The sequence below is a fragment of the Myodes glareolus genome, chromosome 9 (assembly GCF_982192425.1).
Source record: "Myodes glareolus chromosome 9, mMyoGla1.1, whole genome shotgun sequence".
In the NCBI taxonomy this organism is placed as follows: Eukaryota; Metazoa; Chordata; class Mammalia; order Rodentia; family Cricetidae; genus Myodes; species Myodes glareolus.
Window position 1 is genome coordinate 103211635 of NC_142034.1, and position 13303 is coordinate 103224937.

At 44.4% G+C, this 13303-nt stretch overlaps 1 protein-coding gene across 10 annotated transcripts in view; it reads left to right on the forward strand.

The window, feature by feature from the left end:
- Clec16a (C-type lectin domain containing 16A) overlaps positions 1-13303 on the forward strand; it is a 213675-nt gene that overhangs the window by 61169 nt on the left and 139203 nt on the right. For all 10 annotated transcript variants that reach the window (XM_085694565.2, XM_085694569.2, XM_085694561.2 and 7 more), the window contains 2 exons: positions 9200-9332; positions 13017-13117. In XM_085694565.2, coding sequence (XP_085550691.1) covers positions 9200-9332; positions 13017-13117 — 234 coding nt within the window. The remainder of the gene's footprint in view (positions 1-9199; positions 9333-13016; positions 13118-13303) is intronic.

Here is a 13303-nt window from a genome sequence, read left to right on the forward strand (position 1 = left end):
TTAGAATGAACTTCTAAAATAAATAATTTGAATAGGTTTTCTAATAGGAGGATGCTAGCATTGCTATAATAGTCCTATTCTAAAATTAGCTCTCTCAAAGTTGTTATTGATACATCTTTTGTTTTTAAATTTTATTTTTGTTTTTATGAACATATCTGTGTGTTTCTGTGGGGATTGTACTCAGGAGTACAGGTGTCCATGGAAGTGAGTAGAGGATCCCCTGGAGCTAGAGTTACAGGCATTTGTGAGCCACCCCATGTCAGTGCTTGAGACTGATCTTAAGTCCTCTCAAAAGCAGTATGACCTTTTAACTTATAAGCCAACTCTCTGTCATTTTTTTAAGGAACAAGTTGAGGATTCTTTTTCAAAATGCTTTGGATGATCAGCTTTTCAGATTTTGAAATAAATATTCCAAATACTGAAAATAATAAATTGTACTCTTGGGGATGGGACCCAACTATAAACATGAAATCAGTTTTTTTCTTATATATTCCTTATACACAGTCTGAAGATTTTTCCGTTTTATTTGTGTAGAGGGGTGGGTGTGGGTAGTGTATGCAGGTACATGTGCCTTTGTAGAGTATGTATATAGAGGTTGGGCAACTGTTGAGTGGGCTTTTCCTTCTACCTCATTAATGGTTTTTAAGATTGAACTGCCAGGCTTGTGTGGCAGACACCCTTACGGCTGAGCCATCTCACTATCTCCTGAAGATAATTTCATATCATGCTGCAAATAATGTTCACATGAAACCACTTTTTATGATATAGAATTTCCATTTGACACATTGCATCAGCTCTCAAAACGTTTGGATTTGGGAATGGTTTGAATTTTGCATTGTTGAATTAAAGACTGTGCTAAATCACATAGAAACTTGATACTTTATTTTTTTAAATTTTCATTAATTATTTTGTAGCAAAACCAAACAAATAACAACAAAAAAGAAAGAGTCTTGTTTGTTATTAAGAATTCTTGGGCTAAATAATCTTTAGTCCCCCACTGACTTCTAATTTTGTTTAGTTATTTTGTTGAGCATTTGTTTTCTGTGATTTCATTGTGATTCTGGGGTGGATCCATGGCCATGGATGCATGGGCAAGTGACCACCCTCCTTGCCCCGGTGGAGCTGTGGACTCTAAATGTACTTATTTCAGTGATGTTCACAGTAACGTAGAGTTCACCGCAGAGTTCTGCAGCACCAGTGGAGCGTGTGCTCATCCTTTCCCTGGGTGTCTGGTGTGGAAGGACCCTGTGAACGTGCTTCTGTTTAGGTCTTCAGGAATGCCCTATTGGCAGACTGGCAAAAGCAGGCACTTCCCATTTTCACCATCCCCTTGTTCAGTGTCTCTACCTTTGGCTCAGATTCCTTTTTTCTCTTTGCTGCTTTCTTTGGCAGTCACCTTTTTTTAGCATCAGGGATTTCTGAAAACAGTTGCACGCAGAAGGACTCTGTCACTCTTCCCTTGTAAGTGGCCAGCTCTCCTTTGTCTTAGTTTTCTAACAGATAAAGCTGTTTGCTGTCCTGGTGCACTTTTATGCAGTCTTTACCCCAAACCCAGACAGATGAACCACCCACGACCCTCCTGGGGCCTTTTCTCTCCTCATAGAAAGCTTTAAGCTTTATTGCACTTAGTGTGCCCCAGTCTGTGACCTGTGTTTCATACTCTTGTTAAAGCCATGCCAGCACTGTTTCTCCAGATGGTCTGAGAGACCAGCAGTCAAGGTCCCTGCTTATGACCTCCTTTGTGAGTCTCACAGGGCCCTCCCTGTCAGGGTGGGCTCTGAGATGGTGGCAGTAGCTGTGCAGAGCTGAACTTGTTTGCCAGGTTTCAGGACCTCTCAGGTGCTTACTGACTGACTGAGTTACTGTTTAAAATGCACATTGCTAAATCTCCTCATTCATCATGTGTATGTTTACAGAGATTTTGCATTTATACTGGTTTTGAACTTATAGTAATTTTTCAAATGTTTTATTTAGAAATAATTTCAAATTTAAGAAAGGTCATGAAACAAAAATGGTATAAAGAATACTCATTCACCTTTTACCCCATTTTCTAAGTTTTTCCCTTTGAATTTTTGTGTTTTCTCTGTCTCTCTCTGTCCTCCCAGCACACACACACACACACACACACCATGCAGTTGTTGAACTCATCTGATGACCTTTCCCTTCCAAAGCCTCAGTGTGCATTTGCTAAGAACAAGGGACTCTTGACCCCATCGGTTCATAGTTCTTTCCCACCTGTGTTCCTATTGTCTTTGTTGGTCTAAAAATGTCCTTTATTGCACATGCTTTAGTATGTACTTCCTTTTTTTTCTTTTTTTTTTTTTGAAACAAAATTTTTCCAATATAGCACAGAGTGGCTGTAAACTCAGTCTGCCTGCATCAGTCTACCTGGGTTGAATGGTAGAGTCCTTGACTGGTTCTAGAGAATGACCCTCATTGGATCTGTGTCTGATTGAGGGTCTGTCTGCCTTCTGGCTGAATGTGGGTTAGGTGACACTGTGTCCTTTTCAGGATGTCACATTGATTGTCTCTCTAACTTTCCCAAACAGTGTTTATTTTGTTCGCTTAAGAACCGGCCTATTTCTCCACTGTAGAATTACTCTTTTGAAGTTCTACACAGCCCCTAGGAAGACACTTGTGGGTCATGTACCTCTTCAGAATTCCCCTAGATTGGGCATTTATTGGTAAATCTCGCCTGATCCAGTGTCTATCATGATAATTACAAAAAAAAGGTGGCTTTGTGGCAGCAGTCTAGTGTCCATGTTTGACAGTCAGACCTTGTCATCCCACTGTAATGAAGTCCCTTCTTCCCATCCCAGTGGCTTATTTCTTGTCAGTATGCATTCACATTTTTTAATGGTTTATATTCCACTAGTGTGTTTATTTACTCTGCTGTTTAAATTGTCCCAGAATTGGTCCTTCCCAATCCTTTCAAGATGGCTGTGGTGTGTTAAGCCCTTGTCATATTGGGGGTCAGTTTCTGACATAAGAAGATACTTATCCCATGCTCATCTCACATCTTTGCCCATGCCTGGGCCTGCTGCTCTGTGGCCGATGGTTGGCATAACTGAGATCTGGACACTGAGTAGCCTCATTACTCCTGGGATGACTTTGCTTTTCGGTCCTTCCAGTGGTCAGAGCTAGGACATATATGCATCATTATTTTTATTTTTTTTGTCATGTTTTGGTTTTTGAGGCAGAATTTCTCTGATTAACAGCTTAGACTGTCCTGAAACTCTCTTTGTAGACCAAGCTGGCCCCAAACTCACAAAGGTCAGCCTACCTTTGCCTCCTGTCACCACTGCCTGGAAATGCATCATTATTTTTACATGAATACATATACACACATACAAATATGCATGTACATGTTTTAGAGAGTGTAACGATTGTACTGATTCTCAGGTCTGGCCTATCTCCACATTTCTTGATTTCCCTGTTACATTTTTGTCCACAGTTAAATCTTTGGTCTTCTCTACAACACAGTTATTTTCTGAGGCCTGTAATATGCCAAAACAGCTTCAGAATTGCATCACTCAGTTATTTATAATTCTGTAAATAATCAGTGGAGCATTTGCTTGCAGTACTTCCCCATCTGCCACCCCCATCCCAGTATTTCACCTGTCTCCCAAACTTGGGTGCATAGTCAACTGTTCATCCCTATGCTACTTGGAGTGACCCACCCCCTTTTCTACCTTCGGGGTAAGCATGGCATTCACTTTAAACAAATTTTGACATTTTTCTTTTTGTTCATTTTAGTGTTCTTGTTGATACAATTTCATATGGTTTTTTTTCAATTTAATATGCCTGAAAAATGTATCTTGATCATATCCAACCCAACCCCCCCCCCACACACACACAATTTCCTTTTTAAAATAGTGTTTTAACACTGGAAACTGTACAGAAAGAAGAGTCCTTCACTCCCACATTTTCTCTGACCCATTTTATCCTTCATCCTCCCCATTTTATCCTTCATCCTTTTTGCTTAATTATGTTCTCGACCCTTCCTCTGTATGCATGTGCATGTGTGTGTATGTGTGTGCATGTTATAAAAAATAAGCAGATTACTGGGGAGACCGAAGTGGGATGGTCTCAGGTTTGAGGCCAGTCTAACTACCTAGTGAGACATTAAAAAAAGGTCAAATTTGTGTTTCTTTGCCTTTTGCTTATGGGGCAGAGCAGTGTGATAGATACATTTTTGACACTCTTATCTCTTGTTAAGGTTCCAGAGGGATAAAAATCCATTGCTTACCTTCACAGTGAGGAAGTGTAGCAAGCAGGCATGGCAGCAGGAACAATTGAGAGCTCACACTTGAGCCCTAAGCAGCAAGTGGAGAGAATGAACTAGGAATGGCAACAGGTTTTTTAAACTTCAAAGCCTATCCCCAGTGACATACTTCCTCCAGTAAAGTCACACTACCCAACTCTGCCCAAACAGTGCCACAGACTGGAGACCAAAGATTCAAATGCCTGAGACTGTGGGAGGTGGGTGGCTGTCACTCACCACCACCACCCCATCCTATATCGTCTCAGTACCTAGTAAAATCTTCCAGGCTCCAAGGACCTTATCAGGTCAAATGATGATACAACCTTTTTAAAATGAGCCCATTAGGGCTGGGAAGATTCAGCACATAAAGGTGCTAGTTGAGCAAGCCTGAGGACATGAATTAACATACCCAGTTGTCAAACAGAAAGCCAGATGTGCAAATGTATAAATGCCTGTAACTCCACTGCTGTGCAGAACAGGCACAATCAATATAAGGCATGAGACTGTGTCACAAAGAAACAATGTGGAAAGTAATAGAGCATGGCGCCCATTATCCTCCTGGTTCTATGCCTGCTCATAGGCACACATCCCCCACACACAATTTAATTTTTTTTAAAAAAAGAGCTATTGCTTCAACATAAGCTATTCTCACTTAAACAGAAGCTTGACTGGTGGGGCTAAGGATGTCTTAAAGTATAACTGCGGTTCAGTGGAGCCCTTGAGTTGCCATTAGCGTAATCTGTGGTGATTAGACGCTCCTGAGTCACATGAGCATACTACTTGGCCTATTGGTAGAAGCTGGCTGCCCTGGAATAAGTCTGGCATCAGCCAGGACAGGTCAGAGTGGGACTGGAAAGCCGCTCAGGACCACCATAGGCATTCTGGTGTAGCATAAAGAGGGCTTCACAGCAAAGATCACAGCCTCTTTAGTATCCTCTTAAAGATGGCGGTGACAAACTGAGGAGATCCTCTTCCCCCAAAACCACTCCTGTTCCCATTTCATAGGGGACGGGGAACTGGTGGAGCACAGGTGAGAACACTATAACAGTTTTCTGAATGAAGGTGATTACAAGAGGAGAAAGGCCTGTTCTGACTTCCAGAGAACTGATCTATAGTCATCTGGGAAATATTAACCTGAGCAGAACATGTTCCATGGTGGTGCCGAATCAGGGAGAACTTTCTCAGCAGGGCTGGGTGAATAGCTGGGAGCATAGGGTGACCCAGCGACTCATGGCTTCTACTGCCACATTTCTCAGGTGGGGAACCGGGAACTGTGCTAGCTGCTGCTGGGGTTCTGGCTGTACAGAGAGCTTTGTGCTTCTGGGTTGCTCTTTGCTCAGATTTAGTGGCCAGATGGAACAAACAAGCAGATTTCAGGTGTTTGTTTTGTTTTTGAAGTCCCGAGTGACCCCATGGGCAGACCATTGGTATTTACCCACTTTTACTTGGAACAGCCCTCTGCTCACCTAGCCTCTCTGTGGGCATGCCCTGGGAAAGTCCCTGCAGATTCATCTTGATGGCTAAAGATGTGACTCAGTAGCAGAGTGCTTGCCTAACATGTACAAGGTCCTGGGTTGTATCCCCAGTATTCCAAAAAGCAAAAAGTTATTGAGTAACTTGGAAAATTGCTGACAAGCAGTGAACTAGACTGTCTTGAACTCTTCTCTTGCTCCAGAATCCTGGTGGTGTCCAGGAACGTGCAAAGTCTGGAAAGGGGACTACTGTGATATGCTGGCTTATCCTTCACACTCGGCGCTAGAACTTGGCTCTGTGGACTTGAGGAGTCCTGGGAGCAGTGTTCCCACCATGTCAGCCAAGCAGGGTGGAGCTCTGCCAGGGCAAGTGAGCTCACAGCATGCACAAGTTGGGCGTGGGATCACCAGGCAGAGGTTAGAGGCCAGAGCCAAGGAGAGGCCAGTGTCATTGCTTGGGAGACTTCAAATGTCTTAGTGACATTCTTTATCAGTAAACACAAACAGATACAAACAAAATAGATGCCTGCATCTACCAAGAACAAACACATTTATTATAAATAATACATGTTTACATCACCATGTTAAGTTATATACAATATAAAGCAAACAAAGTAGATACTTAAGGGTAAGAAAAAGACCTCCACAGCAAATCATCTTGCACCTCACTCTGGAGAAACCTGAAATTATGACTAGGAAGAAGCTGAGTGTTGCAGGAAACTGGTAGAACAATGAGGAAAGGAAGAAATGGCACCTAATACAGGGTTGGTGCCATCTCCCTGTTCAGCCATGACCGAGTACTGTCTGTTCTGTTGTCCACTCAGTAGCTTTCTGTAAACTGACCCACTTCTTTGTTTCTTTTTTTTTTATTTTATTTATTATGTATACAATATTCTGTCTGTGTGTATGCCTGCAGGCCAGAAGAGGGCGCCAGATCTCATTACAGATGGTTGTGAGCCACCATGTGGTTGCCGGGGATTGAACTCAGGACCTTTGGAAGAGCAGGCAATGCTCTTAACCGCTGAGCCATCTCTCCAGCCCCACTTCTTTGTTTCTTAAACTTAGCCTCATTGCACAAAAGAATAGGCTTTTTATGTGGCTAGAATTGTCTTCCACGGTCTACAAGATGCATATAAAACAATCCAGAGAGAATGCTTGTCCACATACCCCCTGAAGATTACTTGTTGGTGCCTTCTTGTATGATGGGGACCACCTTGTGGGAAACTTTCATCTAGCATCTGGCTTCAGATTAGGTGGGGAGATCAGGAGCCCCCCCACAGAGTGAACCTCCAGAGGGAGCTGGTGGGATTGCCTCCACAATTCCAGGGGCTGGCTACACTAAGAGCACATGTGTATGATGGGGGCAGGCAAGTCAGACATCTCCGCATGAGAGAACTTTGTGAACAAGTTATAGACTGTTGGGCTCTGGACCACCCAACCCATGCCACAGCCACTACAACCCATTGCTGCTCCTGCCTACACCAAAACTTCCCATGTTATAATGGATGCAGGCCATTCACATATCCAAGAGGTCCACCCTATGCTGGGGAGCCCATGGCCTAGTAGAGGATGGCCAGGACTAAACACGTGAAACAAAGGGGATGTCCGTGCATGTGATTAGAGATGCTGTCAGGAGAAACAGAAAAAAAGTCAGGGGCAAAGAGGACATGTTTTCTGGGAAGAATTCCAGATAATTTATTCAAATAAGGTTGAGGGGTCTGGCTCAATGTCTTAAGACAATGGTTCTCAACCTTCCTAATATTGCAACCCTTCAATACAGTTCCTCATGTTGTAGTGGCCCCAACCATAAATGTAAATCTCCGTGTTTTCCTGTGGTCTTAGGTGACCCCTGTGAAAGAACCATTCAACTCCCAAAGAGTCGCAATCCACAGGTTGAGAACCACTGGTCTAAGGACTTTGCTAGCATGCCCAAAGCCTCAGGCCAAGGCCCCTGCACTGCTAGCAGTAATAGCAACAACAGTAGTTTATGTGGGGACTTCATTTTACAGAATGTAAACTGTCCCACTTCTTTTTCTTAAACTTAACCTCATTGCACAAAAGAATAGGCCAGTTTGCGTGGTATAGAAGAAGGAGGATAACTTGACCATAAAGAAGCCTAATACTAGCATGGCCAGTACAGGACTGACACCAGTCTTCAGATTATGTTGCCAGTGTGTGTGCAGGCTATGATATCACAAGAGGGATACTTTCCATTGTGGTCTTCCTCTGTAAAACCCATAGCCCCAGCCTAATGCTTGGGGGAGAAAATCTGACAAACTCCAATTCTGGGATTTGCAAAATTTCTCGCCAGCACACCGTACACTGCCAGGCTCATCAAAAACGAGGAAAGCCTGAAAAACTGTGATGGCCCAGCAGAGCCTAAGCACAGTGACTGGATCTAATTAGGTCATAGAACAAAGGACATTGGGGAAGGGGGTGAAATCTGAACAAGTTCACCGTTTAGCCAGTACTCACTTAAAAAGATCGAAGGAAAAGAACAGGCGAGGAGAGTGACCACAGCTTCTCCAAGGGGTGACACGAGATGAGCACTGAAGATGTCTGAGAAATGTGGGCCATTTGAGAGCCAGCCATCAATAAGCCTAATACGACCAGAGTGGGGAGCCAGCATGGCAGAGAAGGCCAGGGGGTGAGATCAGAGGTGGACAGGGCCAGGCGTAGGAGGTGTCAGGAGAAGGCACTGGGAGCTGGTTTCCACTTAATATCGCTTGGTTTGTGTGGAGACTAAATGAGGACGAGAGAGGAAGTGGAGGCCAGCTGAGAGATCCGCATGTGCCAGTGGAGACCCCAGGAAAGGACACCAGCTTGGGGTGACCAGCACCGGTCTGCCAAAGTCCTTACTGCGTGACAAGGGCTCTTGGTGGGGATCCCAGGAAGCAAAGCATAGCTCTTGACTTCCAGGTGTTTCTTCTGCTCAGTGGTCCTTAATATTTGGGGAAATAAAAATGTATACTGCAATTTAAGTAGGTTGCTATAAGTTGCTCTCCAGAGTTGGGAAAACCAAAATGAGTCCTAACTTGCCTCTGCCTTCCAGAGGTTGTCACTGGACAGGGGACACATGGCCTCTGTCCTGTGAGAACTGTTTCTGGAGTGTGAGGGTAAGGACTCACTAGCCACATGTGCTGTCTTCTAGCTGCCTCCCACCCTTTGGAAAGGAAATATGGTAACAGTCAGCATCAAGTGTCCTTTTAAATCAGGAAATAAAACAAATAACTTCCTTGTATGTTTGTCCAAGTCAGGGCTGGTGTCTTGGTTTCACTCAGATGGGCAGAGAGGCCTGGCCTAGACAGTTTCTGTTCACATGTTGCTGGTGTCACTTCCAATGTTGAGGCTTGCTCTGCCTGTGTGGGGTGCTTTACACGTGCTTGGTCTAGACCTTGAGGAGGCTTCTGAGTTTCTGTTATTGATGCCAGCTGAACTCACCTGACTCCATGTTTGCTTCCAGAGATTGAGATGGTGATCATGGAGCGCAGCAAGCTCTCAGAGCTAGCCACTGCTGGGGCCACAGTTCGGGAGCAGAACACCACGGACGAGGAAAAGAGTGCTGCCACAGGTTCAGAGAGCACACAGTGGAGCAGGTAGGCAGCAGGGTACTTCTGGAAGGTACTGAACAACCACTCAGCCTTGGGAAGAGGTCACTGCCCCACCAGATGGCCGTTCTGATCCCCTTTGTTCCCTCTGCTCCAGCCTCTGGCCACCCAGAAGCATGAGAAGAGAACTGGCCCTTGACACGTGCTTATACCCTTATCCTTTGGAAAGGTGACCAGGACAGGACACCAGCACTGGGTCACTTGGCAGCTAGGCTGGATCTAAAGGATAGAGACCATTCCCAGGAGGACCCTCTTGAGAGCCAGGCATAAAGTTCCCATCTCAATCCCTGATTGCTATGCTTCTCTACATCTCTGAGACCTTTGGCACATAATGCAGTCTACTGCTGCCACCTGTCATGGTCCAGTACTGTGACACTCACCTCGGGATGGCTTGTGGAGCTGATCTTGAACCTTGCTCTGCTTATTTCCTGCCGTCTTTCTAGGCTCATCAGCTATAGCAGAGGGTTGCTCCCACAGTCTGCAGTGAGTTGCTGGAGGGCATCTTCATTTTAGGGTTGTTTACTCACCTCTTAGGCAGCCACACTACACAGGCCTCAGCAGCAGTTTAGTGTGTTAGTTAGTGTTAATGCAGGTAGCACTGATGTGAGGTTTTGGTCTCCCTGGGGCACACTGACGTCTTGAAACCTCAAGATGTGGCCAGGAATGTACTCCTTCCACATGCACACCTCATTCGTTAACCTAGTTTAAAGCATTGAAGCACACTTACTTTCAGTTTTTTCTCTGTATCTTGTTGGTTGGTGGATGTGTGGTTGTTGGTGCTGAGGATGGAGGTCAAGCCTCCATCAAGTGGGTCAGTATCGTGCTGCTGGCGGAGCCATGTTCATTACCAGTTCTTATTTTCTTAGTTTGGGCGGTGTTAGGCTGTCTAACAGACAGGGTTAATTTGTAGCAGATGCATAAGAGAACAGTTTTTGATTTCATTAACTGAAAAAAATCGACTAACACAGTATTGGTTATCAGTTGTAACCTGTAAAGCTTTTCACAATTTTGCTTAACAAGATGTAACCCCTGAGCTCTGAAAATGAAAGACGTCATTCTAAACAGAGAAGAGACAGGTTAGAAGCATGACCTAGCATTAGTTAGAATTGGAAAAACCACAATGACAAACAGTAGATAATGCTTAAGCTCATGAGATCTGTGTGCTTACAGAACATTAGCTGCCCTTTTCCTGTGACCCTGTGTAATGTGCAGGTTTTCGGGATCCGTGGGTGGAATCACAATCCTGAAACAGTGACACTATAGCTTTGTGAAAGGGAGAGGGAAACCAGGGTGTTATGTGTAATTATTGGACTTGACTTCTTTTTTCCTGCATTTTAGGGCATAGAGGGGTTTTCTTAGAGTTGATTGGGTTCTTTTTAACCTTAGATGACTCACTGGTTACTGTGACTACATAACTTTCTACTTAGCAGAAGCTGACTTGAGTGCCTGGAGGTGAGATGCCTACAGGCCTGAACCAAGTTCTCTGTGTGTCCCTGAGACTGAGACAGCATTCCTAGCACCCACCTCCTAGCAGTGAGGCTGGGAGCAAGTGAAGGAAGATGGTCATTTGTTCCCCAAAGCATCAGTTCAATCTTGATATCTATTCCACTGCAATGAGAACTGGAGCTACTGTGGATTTTCTTGTATAGTGTCCTGCCTGCACTCAGGGTCAAGTTAGACACTGCCACCCCCACCCCGCCCCCGCCAAAAGCAAGCAAACAAAAACAAAAGCTGTTTTTGTTTTGTTTTGAGACAGTCTTAATAAATTGTTCTTCCTGGCTAGCCTGAAATCCACAGAACTCCTTCACCTGTTTCTGCCTCCTGAATGCTGGGATTAAAGGTGTGCACCACAGGCCCAGCTCAGCAGCCTTTAAGGGTGTGTAAATCATGATGCACATTCTAAAGAAGGTGAAAACTCCAGAAGTGCAACGAAGGGATAAAAGTCAGTGATCCCAGATGGTCCTGTTTTGATTATTTCATATCAACTTTTTTAGGACCACTTTTCTGGGCATTTTGCCCCCTTCTCTCTCATGCCTATCATGTTTTATTTCTCCTTTTGCTGTCCAGTATCAAACCCCACCATCTTTGTCCCATCATTACCTTTAGTAAACTCCATCTCACACCTAAAAGACAACACACCCACCAAGCCCTTGGTGTTTGGTTGTATTATTCCCAAGTGTAAAGATAATCCAAATTATAAGCAGCTGATTTACAAGAAATGTTTTACAATTTATACTGCTCTCAACTTTGGCAGAGTTATTGCCAGAAAATTCACAAAACCCAAATCTCCACACAATAGAGTTGTGGACAGGTCTGAATGGAGGAGCCCCATCCTGGGCTCTAGAAAAGAGAGACTGAATGTCAATGTTCACTTTAAGGTTTTTCCTTATCGTTTTTGTGTGTCATGTGTTTATTTGAAACATGACAAATAAATATTTTACTACTTCTTTATTTTCAGTTTTCAGCTTAATATTTTGTGTTGATACATCAGGATTTGAGGGCTTAAAATGAGGCGCTAGGAGTATAACTCTAGTGGAGCACTTGCCCAGCATGCTCAAGGTCCTCCACGCTATCTCCGCACTGTCCCATCAAAGGCCTACAACATTCAAAATGGTGTGGAAGATTCTGCAGCAAATGATCTGCTTTGAGCAGCCATATTTTCAGCCTCATAGGTAGTCCATGCTGCGAATACCCATGTGACTTCTAGGTGTTAAATATATTCTTGTTCACTCTGGAGTACTTGGCATTCTTGACCCCAGCCTGGTATTCAGTGGGACAACCTCAGATGGGATCAGAGTCTCCTGCCCCAGACCTGCCCTCTGTTCATCTGTTGTCTGTTATTGAAGAGTCTTGCTAGGCTTGACCCTACACTAAGAAGGACAACCTTTGGGATGTGCATTTTCCAGGTTATGACAACTCTTTATTTCTTACTCACAGAATACAGGAGGTGAGAGACCTCACTATCAATTCTTCTAGTCAAGGAATATTGGCCCAAGAAATTGCTGAGTCGGGAAACTTCCAAAATGAAATCATGGAGAAGTGTCCTTGAAATATTAAATATAACAGTCAAATACAGTGCATGACCCTATGTTGAGACCCTCCAGTCAGCCTTTGGCTGGATGCTTCTGTGTGGTTGAGGAAGTGGGACAGTTATGGCACTCAGAAGAGGGTTCTTAGCAGAAAGAAGCCAGATCAGCATCTGAACCCAGGCAGTCTGACTCCAGAACTGTACCTTTAAACTTACTCATGTGCCTGGCCAGGTGGTATTGGTCCATTATAGCATCCTGTTTTCTTCTTTATTCTTTCCGTCTTTCCTTTAAAGTGATGATGGTATGTCTGTGCTGTCTCTGCCAGCTGGCAAGGGAGTGCAGAAGGGCTGGTCCTTTGTACCTAATGTCTCCAGCATCTGAGATACCCAGTGAGTGACGTCAAATGACTTAAGAGATCACTTTCCCCTCGGGACAGCAGCTCTGCAAGGTCAAAGCCCATCTCTCATGTGTATGATTGTGTTCCCAGTGCCTGATTCTGCACCAGGAACATACTGTGTTCACCACAAACTAGTGGCCTTAGAGTCCAGACCTCTATAAGAAACAAAACCAGCTGTTGCTGTCAGGTGAGAGAGGGAAAATGTACACTGTGTCCAGAGGATTATAGACCTCTCCTCTTTTCCAGGCCCTTCCTGGATATGGTATACCATGCCCTGGACAGCCCTGATGATGATTACCATGCCCTCTTCGTGCTCTGTCTCCTATACGCCATGTCTCATAACAAAGGTAGGCATGCTCCTCGCCATCTTCAATGTCTGACACAGTGCTTAAGAGGGAGGACAGTTTGGGAAGGAGTTTCCTTTCTGGCCTCTGAAGTGACTACTACAATGTTCTTCTTCAGCCATATTACAATTTCTCAGGTGTTTTTTGCAGACTGAAGCCACAGGCATTGGTGACTCAGGCATGGTGGTG